Here is a 19,090-nt window from a genome sequence, read left to right as displayed (position 1 = left end):
ATAAATTAATTTCGAAGTTGAAATTAATCTGATTATGAATTATTATCAATATTATTATTAATTGTAGAATCATTTTAATAATATGCAATAGTTTGGTTGAGTTTGGTTCATAGTTTTCATTTTCAACACTTGATGTAGACTTGCCCTCTATGGTTGTTGACGGTAGCGGCGCCCTTTGCTTTTAAACAAGCCAGGACGAAATGTAATAACTCACGAGCACCTTTTATAAAAAATGGTATAAAATATAACACTGCAAATCACGGAAATCTATGGGAAAAGGCGCACAATGCCCATATTCCTCTATCTCCTAACATTGATTTAGGCCAGATAGATATAAAATGATGTACTGCTATAACATCATGTGGCCACTAGATGTCCGCATTGAGCTGGTTTGTTAGTGTCATTGCTGGTTTATTTGGCCTTGGAGTCAATACATCATAATCCATACCATCCGTAATCCGACAATCCGGCGATCCTTAATCACATATTATGAGATTATGGATTGTCGCAGTAAATATGTGTTCTTTGCACAGTTATCCATTTCATTGGGTAAATAAACTTGGACTGTAATTTCACATGTTCAGTCCAATTCATCCTATTTCAATCATTCTTTTTGATTATAATCTATGATTACTTGATGGTGTTTATTCGACAACTTTGCAGCGTTCTCGTATTCGTCGCTTTGGAAGGTTTTGGTAAAAGGAAAGCATTGTCAGAGATATGAAATCAGAACTGGACCTCGTGGACATTGTTTTTTAATGCAGCGGCTAGGAAGATAGTCTGTGTGTAGGCAAGGTAGTCTGCAGAGAGAAACTGCTTTTTAAATTCCATTTAAATAAGAATAGTACTTATGAGTTTTTTACTATTGTTTTTTTTATTTTGATATTTTCTTTTGTTGTGTAGCTTGTTTAAATAGTATGGGATACATTTTTTACATAATGATCATACCACCTGTAGTGCTTCTTTTCACAGGACCAGACAAACCCAGGCATACACACACACACACACACACACACACACACACACAGACACACACAGACACACACACACACACACACACACACACACCATAGCTATTAACCACTTTTGACAGTGTGAGACTGACTCTGGGAATTGAAGAAGGACAGTTTGTCGAGGTAGGTGAGGGCCTTGCAGGCAACCAGCCCATAATAAGTCTCTATGAGTGAACATCCTCTGTCTGTGGGTCCCAGGTCGGCCCACACAGCACGTAGCTCCTCGCTCTCCATTTCCGCCGAGCTAAACAGATAGCGATAGCAGCAGGCGTTGTAGCGGATGTGCTTCTCCCCGGAAAACCTCCCACTGTGCGTTGGCACGACACCGGCCTTCTGAGCACAGAGGCCCACGAAAACGTCAGCCGGCATGGGGGCCCGAACTATTTCGGACGCCACGTACACCTTCCGGACCACGTCCTGCGACAGGACATAGGCCGCCCCGGCGCAGTAGTCTGGGAGGTATTTGTCCGGGTACAGAGCTTGGGGAAGGTAGCCAGGGCTGGTGGGGTCACGGTTGGGGGAGTCTCTCTGAATCACCCGCCCCAGGTAGAGGTCCTCGGGATGCCTGTGGAGGCCCAGCAGGTAGCCCCCCAAGGCGGGCAGGTTGGCGAACACAGAGTCCTCGGTCAGCAGGACGAACCGGGCGACGGGGCAGAAGGCGATGACCCAGCGCAGGGCCAGTACGGTCCTCTCCATCGGGCCGCGGAGGGACGAGTCGGCCGCGGCATGAGCCTGCACCAGGTCGCCGTGGCGACCGTACTCCCTCGCGAGGGCCTCCTGCGCTGCCGAGGTCTGGGTCGATCCCAGGAAGAATAGCGCGCGTACGGGGAAGCCCTGGACGTGCGTGCGGTTGGCCCACGAGCTCCTCACGGCGTCCCTCTGGGTGATGTTGCCCGGGGAGCTGAAGATCGCGGCGAGGAGGAAGAGGTCGGCGTGGAGGCAGGCGTCTGGGTTTGCGATGGGATAGGCCTGAGACACGTTCTCCCTGGCGCTGTTCAAGTCCAGTTTCCTGGCCTTCTCCCTGACGCCCAGCACCGTCCCGTCCGTGTAGACCCCTGGGGTCGGTTGCAGGAGGTACTCCTCAACAAAGTCGGCCCCGAACAGCAAGGCGTGGAAGAGTAAGACGTTGAAGAGCAGAAAACACCACTGATGGGTGCGCAGCCTGCACAGAGAGAACTGAGAGAGACAGCGACAGAGAAACAAACACGAAGAGGGAGAAATCAGTGTGAAAAAGAAACACTTCCATATACTTAGCTGCAATGCATAGTGCACCTGACCTAAATGAGAAGACAGCAAATAGGTATAAGCTGATATTTCCATGTGATCACAAATAGCCCAAATCTATTAAATCTAATTATAATCTTCAAAGTTTAGACCAAGTTGAACAATTTACCTGCATAATACCTGCCTTTTGGAAAAAAATCGTCTTGTAAATATCAACGGAGCTTTCACAGCTCTGCAGCAACAACAACTAACTGTGTTTCCAGTGCCAAGTAACTCGAGGAACAGGTAACACTGCACGCAAGCACGAGGTCCATTAGGGGAGCGTTGTCCATCAAACCTACATAATTAATGACGCCAACTCAAAAGACGAGGCCGGGGTAAAAAACGAGACATTCAAAACAACAACCGTTAGGACCGCAATTAAACCTGTCTCCCTAAATTGCTGAGACTTTTCATGATGATGTCGACTGTACTGTCTGTTATGGAATTTTCAGACATTTGTACGTTCCACTTTCTTGAAAAATCCTATGGTGTTTGGTCAAATTTGTTGATTTAAAAAACGGTCACAGTCCTCCAACGAATGCTGCAGCTGACAGCATGCCTGTTGGCGGCTCCTTGAGGTTTGGACATTTTTATTGATCGAGCCAAAGCCAAAAGGCGTCCATGGCATTTCCATCTGCAGCGTGGATGCGGCAACAGCCTCCTTAGCCCCAACTGCGACCCGTTTGTCTCTTTGTCATTTATCATGGACAGGTCGCCAGGCGCTAACCCTACACACCTGAGGTTCATAATGATGAACTTCAGGTCTCAAGTCTGCAGTTTTTATTCCCCGGCCTTCCATCCACTCATCGCCAGATCGTCAGCTTTTATAACTCAGTTAGTACAGCTCGTGGCTCCTCCTTAGTTCTGAGAATTTGTGCTTGCAATGCTTCCTGTGCGCCCGTCCGGAACCCTGGATTCCACGCCGTCCCTGTCCCGTCCGGTAGTCCCGCCTTCCCGGACCCGTCCACCCGATCCAGCCCGACCTCAATAAAACTCCGTTGTTAAACCCCGTCCGCCAGCGGTCTCTGTGTCGTGCGTTTGAGTCCCCCTAGCCAAAATCAAATCAAAATATCAGTGCTCGTTTCACCGTTTTGATGTCAGCACATTTTTCAGTTTCACATTTATTTTCCTTTAATTTACACTCTGCAATTATGCAGTACTCTTTAAGAGTGGTATAACTGATCCACAAATCAGCTGTAGATATGTATTTATCTATAAAGACTTCAACAATGATGGACTCAATGGAATTGCCCTATAAGTAGATCCTTTAAGAGGATGACAAAGTTAAGTTATTTTATTCAAAAGGTTGCCTCAGTTTCTGGAAGCGACTCCCCCCTCGTCTGGTTTCTTCCAGGTACTCCCCACATTTTTAGAGTTCACCCATCGAGAGAGATTGGGGGTGGGCGGGTGTTTTAGACAAACTTTTCCTAAAGCTGTACGACCCCAGTTATCTAGGGGACGAGACACTAGCAAACAGTGCAGCACGCCGCCGAGGACCCTCCTACTCTAACCGGACTACTCCGGGTCAGTGATCCAGGTGCAAAGCAGTGGCATCCCAGTCAAATTGCTGAGATGATTGCTGCTCGCAGGTGGACAGGAAACAGAACAACCCTCCAGACCCAGCGGAAAACGAGCCAGGCTGAAACGAAATCTAACACCGTGAATCGGGATCAGATGGGCAGGCTGCTGACGGGGCCAGATGCGCGTGTATTATTAAAGCCAATTTCACGTTCAGTTTTGGAATGTTTTCTTAAAAGGGGGGGATCCGAAAACGCGCATTCAGATAGAACACACGTTTTATATTGGGGAAAAAAGTGCAGATAAGTGAATTTGTCCCCTTCCCTTTCTGAATACATCCGCATAAAACAATGTATTGAAGATTTTATTTTTCTTCCCCCAAAAGATTACTTTTGTTTTCATACTTTGTGAATGCATAAAGATAGGGCCGTGTCACTCGCTTGGCACTTTCAGCTGTGAATGCTGTGAACGTTGAGGTCGCCCCACTAATGTTATTATTATTATTATTTTTTTGTGTTATTCTCTTATGCTTAATCATTTTTCTTTATGAAATTGAAATGTTTCATTGTAAGGCGTGGACCCTCCACAGAAATAATTGACGTGAAACAAATTTCACCTCATAAAACAAGTTTGGACACACATCATTTATGTTTGAAAGATAAAACGTTGGGGCTCAAGGTTTCAGTTTAATTACGCGAGACCACTCATAACATGCTATTGACTGACATTATTATTGAGCGTCTAATTTTCATTAAAGATTACACATTTTGGACCTGCATTAATACCTAACACTATACCCTGCACCATGCTTATGCTTTTGCTTCAAACAAACAGTTATTTTTCTTTTCTTTTTAGTAAACATAACACACACGCACACATAATAAACAGCACACACACAGAATATATATTTATATATATATATATATATATATATAAAATTTATTTTCTGAAAAAGGTTATGTGGCTTATCTAGATGTTATCAAGATGTAATGCAAAATATGTAATTCAAGAAAAAGGTTTGAAGCTTGTATTTTTTACATTATGTTTTTGCTCCTTTCAGATTCTCAGGACATAATTTCCCCCCCATGATTTATACTAGTGTATGACAATAATGACATTTAAAGTTTTTTAGTGAGTTTCCATGTTACTAAAGTTTATAGTCACCCCGATGTTTAAAACCTCTCAGGGGCCTTTTGCTTCTCTCCCAAACTCGAGGCCGCACGGTGAGGATCACGGTGTCGTTTGTTTCTCGTCATGGGCCACAGATGGCAGCATCCAGTCTCATTGCTCTGCCTTCAGTCAAATACATTTTCTCTGCTCCTGTTTGGACGAGTCGCTCATCTGGACGACGGCTACTGGCGGAAGAAAACACAAGGCTCCCCATTACTTTCACGTCTCTTTCTATTTAGAGTGTGATCTAATACCTGCTAAAGGGTTTGTTGTTGTTGTTGTTGTTGTTGTTGTTTTTGTTGTGAACCGTGTTTGTTTCAAAATCGACCTGTTTTTGTTGTTATTGTTGTTGCTGCTGTTTTTGTTCTTGTTTTGTTGTTGTTTTTGTTGCTGTTGCTTGTTGTTGTTTTGTTGTTATTGTTGTCATTGCTGTTTTATGTTCTTATTCTTGTTGTTTTTGTTGTTGCTGTTGTTTTGTTGTTGTTGTACTCAATTGTTTCTTCAAGTTAAATGCCACTGACTTCTAAACATCTTAGTTTGTGCATTGCCTTTATTGTACACTATCAATTATTCTATCAATCAGTAAAGTAGGTTTAAGGTGAACATACAATTACTCACTCAATCAGTTTCACATACATTAATTGTGTTGGGTGGAGTAGGACTGAACGCGGTGCAGCCTTTGGTTCCAAAGAGGTGAGCCTGTGCGAAGATGCATTCATGAGAATTAGCACGGGGTTCTTGTATTGTAACAGCAGATATAATAGCCAGGACTTGTACTCTGCGAGGTAAGTGCTGGAGGTGCGTAAGTTCCGGTAAGTTTCATTTCGGAGGATTTAAATGTATATTTAATACAACACAGTCAATCAATTCTATTATATAATCATAGAACCCAGAATCGCGATTGTGGCGCCTCCCCTTGCGGCTGCCTGCGCGAGCACCTTGTGTCGATTACGCACATTTTGGTATTTTTCATTTTTAGTCTTTTTAGAGCTTATAGAGCTTATTGTGCATAATTACCCGGGTGTCATGACATTTCACTGCATATATGTATGACGGTATGTATATGTATGTGACAAATAATCTCTTGAACTTGAACTTGAACTAGAGATGGAGTAAAAGTTAGAGGGCAGTGGGCACTGGAGGAGTGGATTGGGAAACACTGCCCTCTGGTGGAGGGTGGAGTGTCTTCCTCCTCCCCCCTGTTCTAACAGCAGCATCCTGGAGGTTTTCTTAATTATTTGTACTCTGATTCAAGTGTCTCTGTTAAAATGAATGATTATTTTTTCCATGTGCCCCGATGTTTTCCAACTCCTAGTTTTCTTCCATTCTCACCCTCGGTACTTCTTTCTCTTTGGATGGCCTTTTCATTGATCCTTTTCACTTCTCTCTGTACTGTTCTTTCATTACGATGGGGCCATTTGTGTGATGTTTGCTCTGATTCTGCTTTAGAGTGATTTCATGGGGATAAAAAAAAGAGCTGTGCATGCATGAAGACACTTCCTCTGTTCCTAAAAAGACACTGAGCGAGAACCTGGTATCCTGTCTTCAGTGCATACATTATTTATCCGTTGAAATGAGGCAAACGACCGGCTGCGGCGGCTTATGTCTCATGCAAACTTTTTACTACAGTTTGCTCCTCTCTCCTCTATTCAACCTGAATTTGTGCAGTGTAAATCCTGCCACAATACCATACTATAATACTATATCGCACACTGTGCTATCTGTGGTGCCTGTTGATAGTATCGAAAAGCTGAACGTAGGTGGCGACAAACGAATCTTCACGTTCATTATGACATAAAGAGAGACTTGTGCATTTATAATTAGAAATTGAGAAAGGCAAGGCGCTCCTTCTTCTCTGACATCGCCAAAAACAATAATAATGCACGTGCCTTGTTCACTACTGTCGACAGGCTAACAAACCCTCCTGTGTCAGCAGCCTCTAAACTTCTATCCACCAGGGCCTGCAATGAATTTGCTTCCTTCTTCACATCTAAATTAAGAAGATTAGACGTGCAGTCAGAACTGCCACATCAGGTACAGGATACGTGTTGTCCCTGTGTCCACTAAAAATCAATTCAAACATCAATACATCAATACAACATCCGAAATCCTCCTCCTGCTGCCTTGATATTCTGCCAACAGGCTTTTTCAGAAATGTTTCAAAATTGCATGGCCTCAGATTTCTACCAATTGTCAACACATCTCCTCCCCTTTTTAAGTAAAATCATCGAAAAAGCTGAACAATATCTTGGCACTACACAACTGTTTTGATGTCTTCCCGTCAGGATTTCGACCACACCACAGCACTGAGACGGCTCTTGTTAAGGTCTTCAGTGACATCCGTCTAAACAGAGATGGTGGCAGAATTTCAGTCTTAGTATTACTGGATCTCAGTGTTGCATTTGACACGGTTGACCGCAACGTATTATTAGACCGACTGGAAAACTGGGCGGGACTTTCTGGCACAGTACAAAACTGGTATAAATCCTACTTAAAGCGCAGGGACTACTTTGTGTCTATAGGTAATAACACATCTGAGCGGACAAAAATGACATGCAGAGTTCCCCAAGGCTCCATTCTGGGGCTCCTTCTGTTTAACATCTACATGCTCCCACTGGCTCGGATTATGGAAAACGACAAATTATGTTACCATAATTACGCAGACGACACAAATTAATATAACCATATCACCAGGGAACTATGGTCCAATGTAATCACTGAGCAAGTGCATTGAACAAATCAGAACAAGAGCAAATAAAAGTCAGCACTCAGCTTCAATCGGTAATGTTAAAAAGCACAAACCGAGCCAGAAATCTTGGTGTAGTCATAGTCTCGGACCTGAATTTCAACAAACACATTAAAACAATTACAAAGTCAGCCTACTATCACCTTGAGAACACATCAAGGATTAAAGGACTTATGTCTCAGCGGAATTTGGAAAAATGTGTCCATGCATTTATCTTTAGTAGACTAGACAACTGCAACGGTGTCTTTACAGGTCTTCCTAAAAGATGGATCAGACAGCCGCAGTTGATTCAGGACGCTGCTGCTCGAGTCTTTACTAAGACCAAGACTAAGATCATATCACTTCAGTTCTCAGATCTTTACACTGGCTTCCTGTCCGTCAAATAATTGATTTCAAAATACTACTGTTGGTTTATAAAGCACTGAATGGTTTAGGGCCAACGTACATTTCTCATCTTCTGCCACTTCATGAACCATCCACACCTCTCAGGTCGTCTGGGACACGCTTTCTGTCCCCAGAGTCAAAACTAAACATGGATACAGCGTTCATTCTTTTTGCACCACATATCTGCAACAAACTTCCAGAAAACTGCAGGTCTGCTGCAACTCTCACCTCTTTTAAATCAAGGCTGAAGGCTTTCTATTTGCCTTTTACTAAACCAAATATTAATTTCTTGCATTGCACTGTCACTTACTTGATTTGATGAATTCAATTTCTTAACTTTATAATATGTTCTTCCTTTTACAATGTGTTTCTTTTGCACTACGTATTCTATGTATCCTATTTTTTGACGTTATGCATTCTATGTGGTTTAATGACGTATTTCTTGGCACTTTTAACGCTTTCTATGTTTTATGTAAAGCACTTTGAATTGTCTTGTTGAAATGTGCTGTACAAATAAACTTGCCTCGCCTTGCCTTGTTGCATAGTAATATTTTTCAGGAAATACATGGTACATCTGTGGACCTCTCCCAGTTCCGCACAGCCATTTCCCCCTGGGGCCTCACTTTGGAGGCATAGTAGAGACAGAGAAACCGTCCAACCATACTTATTATATTATCATTAACAGACAGTCTTAGATAAAAAGGGATTTATAAATTTTAAGGTTTACATTTTTGCCAAATGTACCAGCATTGCATCATTGATTATGTCACTGATGCTGGTTCAAATACAATATCACTCAGATCAAATGTTGGGCTATGAATACACTAGTCTGGCCAACGTTCACTGGCTGCAGAATGAGTGGGGGCTTCTTGAAAGTGCACAGCGTGATCATCCGCTAGCTTTTTCAAGTGCTGGGACACAAATGGCTCTTCACCTATTAAGATGGACAGCACCAAAGAAGGTAGTGCCATAGGCAACACAGTTCTCCACACTGTGGGGTAAGAGCTCTCCCTGTTGCCTACTCATGCAGGACTGGTCTAGAGTTGCCTCCACAGGAGACCCAAAAACCCTCTCTGGGAAAAACTGGAGCTGCAAGGACCGCCACGCAGCCTGACACCTTTCACTGAGACAGGCAGAGCCGAGGCCATGCCAGGACAAAGGCTCCCATGGTCCTCCCCTTGACCTAAGCCTAGAATCAGCATGTCAACCTTGTGTGGACATTCCCTCTTTGCTCTCTTCTCTAAGAAACAACAAATCTATGAGGACCATTGTGCATCAAATTCAATGTCGTAGCGGGTTTTCAATCTTTATCAGAGATGGGTGTGATTCACTGACAAATCTGTCTTGCTTATCTACCCATCTTTGTAAAGTGCTGGATAAAATAACTTGTATGTACTTGGAGGGCAATAGCAAGGTAAGATATGCTCCGACAGACAGCTCATACTTTTAAATGATCTTTATTTTGCATTGTTTGAGGTTGGCATCTGGGCTCTACTGCTCACTCTTGAAGATGTGTACAGCAAACATAGGCATAGTCAGTGAGCTAGAAACATCGGAGTGATGAGCTTGAATCCCCGCCCCCTCCCCCCCATGGATAGAAGGGTAGAGCCCAACAGGTGGATGCAGGGGAGGTGGAGGGAGCAGAGCAACGCAGCAAGCAAGCGGCAAAGCAGGGTGGAGCAGGAGGGATTGGCTGCTAAAATAGACCGGCCCATAAGAGAGTGGAAGCGTGTGGCGCTGTTTTTTGTCGTCGAGCGAAACTAAATATTTATGTTGTGTTGATTTATGTTCTAAGGTTGATTCCGCTTTGTATAATTCTTAACAAACAATACACAACCATAAATAATTTTCAATTATATACAATCCATAATTGCACATAAATTACTGATATAGTTGATATAAAATACTGTATCTACAATGTATCCAGAACTGTACCTATAATGAATCACTCACATAGAAATTAATTTAACTTACTTTTAAAGATGGAAAATGACTAGACTTATCTTAAGAGCACTTATCTTAATTCTAAATTTGATTCAAACTATTTTAATCTTGGGTCAACTAAACAGACATCTGATATCATACGTCTTTCTTATAAGTTTAAGGAACGCGCCCCACTGATCTCCATTGTTTTTAACAATGGAGAACTAGAATAGAATTTGGTCACGGCCAAGGCAAGCATCAATGAAGGCAAACTATAGCAAATAGGCATACATGTGCACGATGCTGAAGGTTAGGAAAACTTTTCATTGATTACATCTTTGAAAGTGTAGTCATTTGACAATATCCTCAAGGCTAAACAGCATTCCTCTGTCTATGCACCTTCGAAGTCAGAATTGTTACTTGATGATTTTGTCCATTATTACCACAGTTGGACAGTTTCAACTAAGAGATGAACAACTTAATTTATACATAAACACATTTCTTTATTTAGCCTGATATGGGTTACATATGAAAAAAAAAAAAATCTAAGAGAACTACTTCCCTTTGTAGAGCTAATCGTATTCTGAATCAGCTTTAGATCCCCACTTGACAACCTTTAACGCTAGCTGCCACTGTTGCGAGGAACAAACCATAACATGCTACGACAGACCTGGGGGAAGGATTTGCCCCCGGCAGTCGAATGTTTTGTCACTAAATGATATGGAATGTTATTTTGGAAACGCATGTAAAATAAAAACAATTCTCTGCAGCTGCAGAAAACAAGGTACATAAAAGAATTTTAAAAAAACAACAAAAAAAAAAACCTGATACCCAGAAATCTCTTCCCGGGCTGCTACGGTATGTGAGGCATTAAGAGAACAGCATCTCAGTCCACGGTGTGTACAACAAAGAAAATGTCAACTGAGACGGAGTTGAAATTCATGATCTCATAAACCCTAAACATAGAGGAATAGAACAAAAAGGACCTTAATACACAACAGTAATGAAGGTACAATAAATTCACACTGTATACAAATCAGCTTTGGAATCTAATATAATAGGACTGACAATCATAGACACAGACAGAAGTTTGATTAAGGGAAAACGGAGCTCTTGACACTTAACTAGTGTTAGTTTACTTTGAAATTTTACAAAGTGCAAATTATCTTTTATATTACATTTTAGCGAATTTGGATTTTTTATTTTTTTTTCTAATATATAACAATGAAAAATGGTTAATATCACTCAACCCCATCCTAGCAATAACCAAACCCACTTTCTAATCAGACTAACATCGACCAACAACCCCCGCCCCCCCCCCCCCTCGATTAAAAAAACAAAAAAACAAAACAAAAAAAAAAGCGGGGAAGAAAAAAAAACAAAAAAAACAAACAAACAAACAGCTATCCATGATTACGTTTTTGTTTTTTGTTTAAATGAATCACTAATTACATGCTGTAATGACACCAATCAATTTGTTTGAAACTTGACCAACGCCTCCCGTTTTGGCTCTTTGAGTCTCTTACAGCATACGGTTACTGTCAGCGTGCGTTTACAGTCAAAATATATATTAATCTATCATTAAATAGAATGCCTCTTGACCAGTCTTGCATGCATGAGAGAGCATTTGGGCAAGCTGTACAAGGAGGAGAGGCATGTGGGAGGGCTTGCTCAGGCTGTAAGCCAGGGGGCATGTCCAGCTCTTCCACACCCAGAAACGCTCTGGCCCCGTGTTTCTTGCAACCACGTCAGTCCCAAAGATGGTTCTCCAGTGTTTCTCAAGTTAGCATTTGTTTCGTGTGCATATGTGAATGTGTGCGGTCTTAAACTCAAGTTTCACAAAAGACCTGGGGAGATCACTGAAGTTTTGTTCCAAGTTTTCGCTGTCTGTTCCTAGAAAATAAAAACAAAAAAGAAATCATGAAACACACACACACACACACACACACACACACACACACACACACACACACACACACACACACACACACACACACACACACACACACACACACACACACACACACACACACACACACATATATATATATATATATATATATATATATATATGCAAAATTATAGGTACTTTGTGGCATATTGTGACATAGAAGCATGCCTCAACAGCACCGAATTCCGCCCACAAATACCTTACCTTGCCTCTGATCGGGTCACTGTGTACTCAAACCACAAAATGTTAGGAATCAGGCTTGTGTCTCGCACGAGGAAATACTCCGATATCGGCCTAAACAAAAGTGTAAAAGAATGAAAGGGTGGGTTACAATTTTACAGTCAAGTCTGTAAAAATGATCAATATTTACAAACTAATTTACAAAAAAATAATAGTAAATGACACAATTTTCATTAGTCACTTCTTACCATGCTGCTATTTTAGGAAATAACGGTGTCAGCACCTCTTGTGTGAAAAAGAACCAGACTATGCCAATTGCACTACCAACGACCCCACCGTAGAAAACCTGGCTCCAGGTGTGATACAACAGGTAGACTCTGAGGAAAGAACACATGACAGGTTGCCCACAAATTAACCAACACTATGTATTCGCCTGTATGCCACTTGTCTTACATTTGAATTCATTAACAAGGTTTCTGCACTTCCTTCAACAAAGTGGACGGATATGGATGGCCCGTTTCAGGTATCGGGCGGATAGCAGGCTGAAGTAGTCCATTGTGTCAGAGAATACCCCATTTTAAAACTCTGATGCAAAGAGCCATTTTAAATATATCAAGTATGAAAGAAAACCATCTGCACCCTCTACTTTTTCTACCTGTACATGCATGTTCAATGAATGAAGACATTAACTATTGTCAAATCATGTTCTAATAAACCTGACGTAACGATCCGAATATATACTGTTTAGCAAAAGCAATGGATCTAGTCCGTATCCTGTAACAGAATTAAAAAAGCTTATTGTTAATACACTGGCCCCAGCGTAAAACAATATGCATTATCTGATGTTAAATCCTTGCACCGATAGGGAGTTACAACTTCACACAACAAAACAACAAATTAAAGACCACAGCTGTGGTGAGCTCCACAGCCGTGGTCTCAGTTTCAGAGTTACTGATGCAAACACACACTGATCTGTTGAGGCTGTTGGTGTCATTGTTTCTTGGGTAATTACAATGATTGTATTTCAAACAGTCAGTAAATATGTATTTTTTCCCATGTTGGCTTACCTGCTGTATGACACGGATATGGCCAAGCCCAACAACACAATGGACAATATGTGTCTCCACAGCAAGTCCACAAATCGGGCATTGTTCGTTTGATGCATTCTAGATGCAGAAGGGAAATTTAATTTAGTCAGTCACATTGGCTACACTCATTTTAGATATAAACTTAATATGTTCAATACTAACAAGATGTTCATTATTAAGCTTGTAAATATGCTGAAAAGGTAAATGTTTCCCCCACAAGGTTATCCACCGCCATACATTAGTTTACATTATCATTAAAACGATTCTTTTTAATAACAGATTACACCAATTTAAGAAAATGTTGATTTTCTCAACATTGATGGAACCAGCACCTAGATGAATCATGACTTATGTCTATGATGGTTTAATATCTCATTATGGACAAAGTATGTACGTTTTACATTCAGGTTTTGTCAAAAGTATAAAGCAAGCTACCACTAGACCATTGACTACCAATAGAACACGAATAATAAGACACATTTTAGATGTGAAACATATCACAAATGTTGGCTTCATAGGTCAGTTCTGAAGCTATAAATACTCAAAAGAACTAGGCTCAACTGAAAAATAAAACCTACCTTAAATAAAGGAAAAGAAAGAAATACACAACAAAGAACCAGATTAGCTGAGAATGACTGGAGGGCATCCCATATTCTGTGTTCAGTGTTGTATGTGCCCCTGTGAAAATACAGTTATCATTTATATTAGGTGTGCAAGAATTAAACTAAATGAAGTAGTTTCATTTAATACGATTATGTATTCAACTAACATAATAACAGATATTAGTAACAACGCAACAAGATGCTTTGGTCACCTGCACATGGGCGTGGTTCCCTAAGAACATGCTTCAGCAGCCAGTTCACCACTTCATTTAGAATGAGCCCACCAAAGAAGGAAATCTAGGGAAAAGAGAAGAGGATTCATTTTGACGAACGCTCACAAAGATGACCCGCTTTGTCTCACTCCCCGCACCCCAGAGAACAGGCCCGATTATAGAACGGACGATCATTTATAGACCAAACCGGAGCGTTACTAAATTTCACAGAGGGCCTCCCACGAAATTCCAGAGCGGCGGTGCGGGTTCCCAGCTCACCGTGTGCAGCTCCCGTTTGAACACGATGAGCGTGACGAAGCCGACCAGGACGGCTATGGGGAGGAGGCTGATGTAGGCCAGCACCTGTCCGCTCAGATCACCTGCAACACAATGAGTCTGCTAGTGCACGTTGTTATGGCAAGTCAAAACATGACCCAGAGGCATTTTCCAGGAGGCACCAGCAGCTGTAGCCTGTGTGTGAGTGCAGGGAGTTACAAATCACATCTAAAAGTTTGTATTTTGATGGCCGGGCGGTACAAGAAGCCAAGCCACTGTGTCAGCGAAAAGGCCACGTCATTTTATGTTTGTTATGTTATGTTTAAGGATGCACACGAAGCCATCCATGTACACAAATCAATGTCAGGGACGAGACTGACTCCAGTTAGCAGGAAGGCGCTTTAACCACAACAGCTAGTTTCGATACAAAGAGAAAGATATGCCAATGCACGGGCTGACTCGGTTGCCAAGCCTGTGCGCTATCCCAAACCTCTAAATAAACAATTTGAGAGTCAAACGTCCATATCTAAATGGACCTAGCTAGCTTGATAGCGATCATTGTGGATGTTTTAATCAAGTGCGCATGCGGCAACGTCTCACTATTTTGCAGCCCGCTTATTCGCTCGACTGTGGACAGTGTTTTCTAGCATCTCATTATTTGGCAAGGCACCAAACGACTGTGTCCATTCAGCAATATATCGAAAGCAAATCCGTCACCGCCATGAACAGAAAGCGCGTCGTTAAAGAAGTGTGTGGGGGGGGGGGGGGGGGGGGGGCGGATAAAACTAAAAAAATAAATTAAAAACTAGAGCGCGGTACATACCTTCGGGGAACTCTACGTGTGTTAGAGATATTGACCGCCATTGAGGTGGTGCCGAGCACTGCTCTTCCAACGCCATCTTACCCGGACACAGCCGGGCAATCACAGCGGCACGCCCAAGACCCGCGCGGACGAATCAGGCACGGGCGTCTGTTTTCAAACCCGCCGCGATTAACCAATCGGAGTCCAGGTAGGGAACCCACGCTGGAGGAAACGGCCAATAATCCACGAACAGAGCCGCACAAAAGTTATTGAAATAAAAATACGTCTGTAACGTCGATGGCGTCGCTAACATCTCTAGAACCTTTGGATCCACAGGTGGAAGTTGTCGTGTCGAGTCATTTAATCCAACTGCAGTGCTGTGACGGCCATGTTCAGTTTTATGTGAGTGGTGGATGCGTTCTTTTTCCCCCCCCCCGAAACCGGTGGCATAATAATAACAACAAAACGATAGTGAACTATACCGAAACATATAATGTAATATATATTTTATATATATTTTATAATACAGCACATAACAAAATAATCACGTATTACTATCGTCAGAAATCGTTTTAGACGTAATGCTGACGTCAAGAGGAGCGACGGCAGGAACTGATGCTGCGTTCGATGTAAACTGGAAAATTTGTAACTGCTATCGATAATGGACCCCGTGTAATGCTGCCTGCGGCTATATTATTATTATTATTATTATTATTATTATTATTATTATTATTATTGTTATCTATTTATTTGTTTGTTTCTTTTTGATATATTAGAAATATACATTTTCTTGGCAAAACTTAGATCTACGCAATATATGTAAGAGCATCAATAATTGTTTAATCATGGAACATATTGCAAAAAAATTACGAATGACATTGATCTTTAATGGTGAGGTGGCTGTTGTCCTTTGACGTCAACACCGTGTGTGACTGCATGCCGAAATTGCTGCGAGACCGCCGTTAAGGTGACGCAAATAACGACGGACCTTGAATATCCAACGACACATCTCCGTTACTACGTCAAACTACGTTTCCGTTGCACGAAGAGACAGTAAATGGGCGCCCCCTACAGGGGGTGGCGGTAACTACACATGTAAACACATTTGTGGACTCGGTTTAATACATAGGGAGTGTACTGTTAGTAAGTCAACAACAAAAAAAGAGAGAGAAATGTAAAAGAATCACTGTGGTTTAAACTGTTTGATGGCAGATGGTTTTGATCATGACTGTATTTAAAGGGTTGAATGTTGATATAAATACATGTTATACGCAAAATACCTAGTAATCAAATTACATATACTCAAGCAACAGCACAAATTTTTACTTATATAAATCAGATTACATACTTAATAAGGACCGCAAATAATATACTATACATTACTACCTTATTGGCAACTTGTGGGGTATATTGCAATGAGTTGCTTATACTGAAATGTTGAATATTACACCGTACAGTATTTCTAACTTGAGGTAGAGTATATGCATTTCAATGAGACCAAATAAGAACATAGATTACGAAGCTTCACCTTTTAATAGACTCAAAAACTAAGACAGGAAGCTAAGTAACCAGCAGATCTCCACGTCGCAGTAAATATCATATTGGCAGACAGACAAAATCCTTCAGAGTTGGTTCAGCCAAAACGGGTGTTAACATCTGCAATTTGTGGGCTTTCTAAACTATACAGATTGAAGTGTATATATCTTTGGCGTACCCATGGAGAGTCTTTATTTTAGTTGGATTAGCTTGAGTCATCCGGAATCACGTGCATGGGAATAACTGATGGGATCCACGTTACACACGGACGAATTTGGGGAACAGAATTCAATAATGTTCATTCAATGAAAAATACAATGACCGACAGATTTTCAACTCAAGATTATAAAAGATTTCTCAATTAAATTGTAGACATAATGACCCATCATTAATTGAAGTAGTAAAAATGCACATGTGTAATCAAAATCAATTTACAACTTGTACTGGCATCAGAATTTCATGAAGAAAAAGACACACGACATAAATAGGAATTATTTTTTCTTAATTTGGCCACCTGAAATTCTCGTAATTTGAAAGACCGAAGATAAGGTCAAGACAGATATGTTTTCATTTGCATCCTGATTTGATGGACAAGAAAAATAGTTTGAAATGAATGCAATTTAAAGAAAAACTTCAAAACGCAAAAATGCTTTTATGCAACTTATGTAACTTCTTTCCATCATGGATTTTTCTAGTATTATTAAATAGTATTTACTCTTTATTGGTATTATCTGATGTCTTATGAGATAATTAAAAAAATAAGTCAAATCACATTCACCAACTGATTTGAAGAACTATGACCAAGTCTTTTTTTTCCCCTGAATGACCCGTTAAAAATCTTTAAAGTGCATGCTGAGAATGAATATGGATTACCAAAGACTCTTCTGTCGTGCCATGAACAGGTACCATTCACAGGAGGAATATGAAAATGCATCTTACACTTTGCAACGACAGACGTTTTTCTACAGTAGACTGAAAATGATCGTGTTCACATTTCTGAGAATGGCTAGAGCGCGTATGGCTAAGGATGTGTCCTTTAATAAAGAAACAGGGACATTATTTTGGATTTTTTCCAAAAGCACAGTATTGTAGAACAAATGATGAAAATACTTGACTTTTCCTAATAAACAATAGGGCATTAACCGCCAGCCTGTACTAAAACAGTAAAGGACAATATACTTTCAGACTATAGAAACATCTTCCCCCTCACCGATCCAATATTCTTTTCATCTTGACCTATAGAATATCTATCTTATATATCAGCTTATATTCTTCTCATCTGATAAAATAAGTGTGTCATTTACACTTGAAGTTCATTTACTATTGATCAGTGTTGCATCCCATTCTACACTACTGAATTGCGTCTTTATCGATCCTTCATTGCATCTGTGCTCCAATATAATCCTTATTATTGGGTTGGTCAGATATCAGTGCACTTTTTTTGTTTTCTCTACATCTGCTGAAAAGTGATTATTTGTGCGAACGGTGTATAGTATTCCTGAAAGCAGTAATATCTCATATCGTTTAAATACAGCTCGAAACTGGTCATCCTCTATGTGGCGAATGTTAAGGCAGGGACTTTTCATTTCCTGTAATGCACACTTAAAAGCTGTGAAAAAAAACCCCAAAACAGTTCAACTTAAAAAAAACAAAATCAAAGCTTCAGATAATATTTCACCGGAAGAATTAGTTGTGTAATGCCATGTTTAACAGGCTAGCTCAGTGTGTGCCATGCCCACAGATAACTTATTCATTATAATAATCTGATGTAGATATGTTTGGAGTAAGCGATGGATGGATGTGATATAAATATCCAAATAAAATAAAACAAAAACTACTACAATACTTGCCATTGGGCAAAGCAAAAGTTCCTGGAACACGTCACTAAGTAAAATGTTACGAGGAGCACACCCATCACCGTCCAAAGTTCAAGATTACAAAATACATTATATAATCAGTGTCATGACCTTCCTGCAGAAATTAGCCAGATTGTGTCTTTATTGGCTTGAAACTTATCTTGTTCTCCGACACACAAATAAAAAAAAATATTTATTAAAAATATTGTTTACAATCTTTCCACACCATTCCTTCAAATACAGGAGAACACGGAGTCGCGACAAAGATGACTGTTCTGTGATCGTGTCTTCACCTCACTGCAGGCATGCACCAGCACACCTCAGACACAGTTTAAAGCTGCATTAAGCGATATTTCTGCTGATCACGCCGAAGCGGAAGACTCCCGGCACTGTCAGGGATCGCCAAGTCCTGCCGCCCATCCTGAGAACCACTTTCTCAGTCTACAGCTGGATGTGCGTCGCAGCTTGCATTTTTTCCTATTCTTTTTAACATTGTGTGTCAAAAGCACTCCCGGGAGAGATCCCTCCTCTTATAAAACGCGCAGATAAGCAGCTGAGAACCAGATG

The 19,090-nt window shown here is 41.0% G+C and overlaps 2 protein-coding genes across 2 annotated transcripts; both read right to left on the bottom strand.

Moving 5' to 3' along the window:
- Positions 1-1,076: 1,076 nt before the first annotated feature.
- On the bottom strand, positions 1,077-2,412 carry b3galt9 (beta-1,3-galactosyltransferase 9; the record flags this gene model as incomplete). The annotated part of the gene is made up of 2 exons (XM_080017604.1): positions 1,077-2,189; positions 2,407-2,412. The coding sequence occupies 2 exons, from the start codon at positions 2,410-2,412 to the stop codon at positions 1,077-1,079; spliced, it is 1,119 nt and encodes a 372-aa protein (XP_079873730.1).
- Positions 2,413-11,394: 8,982 nt separating this feature from the next.
- Positions 11,395-15,234, bottom strand: dolpp1 (dolichyldiphosphatase 1). The gene is made up of 8 exons (XM_080017987.1): positions 15,153-15,234; positions 14,333-14,433; positions 14,054-14,138; positions 13,818-13,917; positions 13,219-13,317; positions 12,400-12,528; positions 12,176-12,265; positions 11,395-11,913 (listed from the first exon to the last, which is right to left on the bottom strand). The coding sequence occupies exons 1-8, from the start codon at positions 15,226-15,228 to the stop codon at positions 11,877-11,879; spliced, it is 717 nt and encodes a 238-aa protein (XP_079874113.1). The 5' UTR covers positions 15,229-15,234; the 3' UTR covers positions 11,395-11,876.
- Positions 15,235-19,090: the final 3,856 nt, after the last annotated feature.

This window comes from Zeus faber, assembly GCF_960531495.2.
Source record: "Zeus faber genome assembly, chromosome: 17".
In the NCBI taxonomy this organism is placed as follows: Eukaryota; Metazoa; Chordata; class Actinopteri; order Zeiformes; family Zeidae; genus Zeus; species Zeus faber.
The sequence above is the reverse complement of the archived record's forward strand: the minus strand, read 5'-3'. Positions and strand labels throughout refer to the sequence as shown.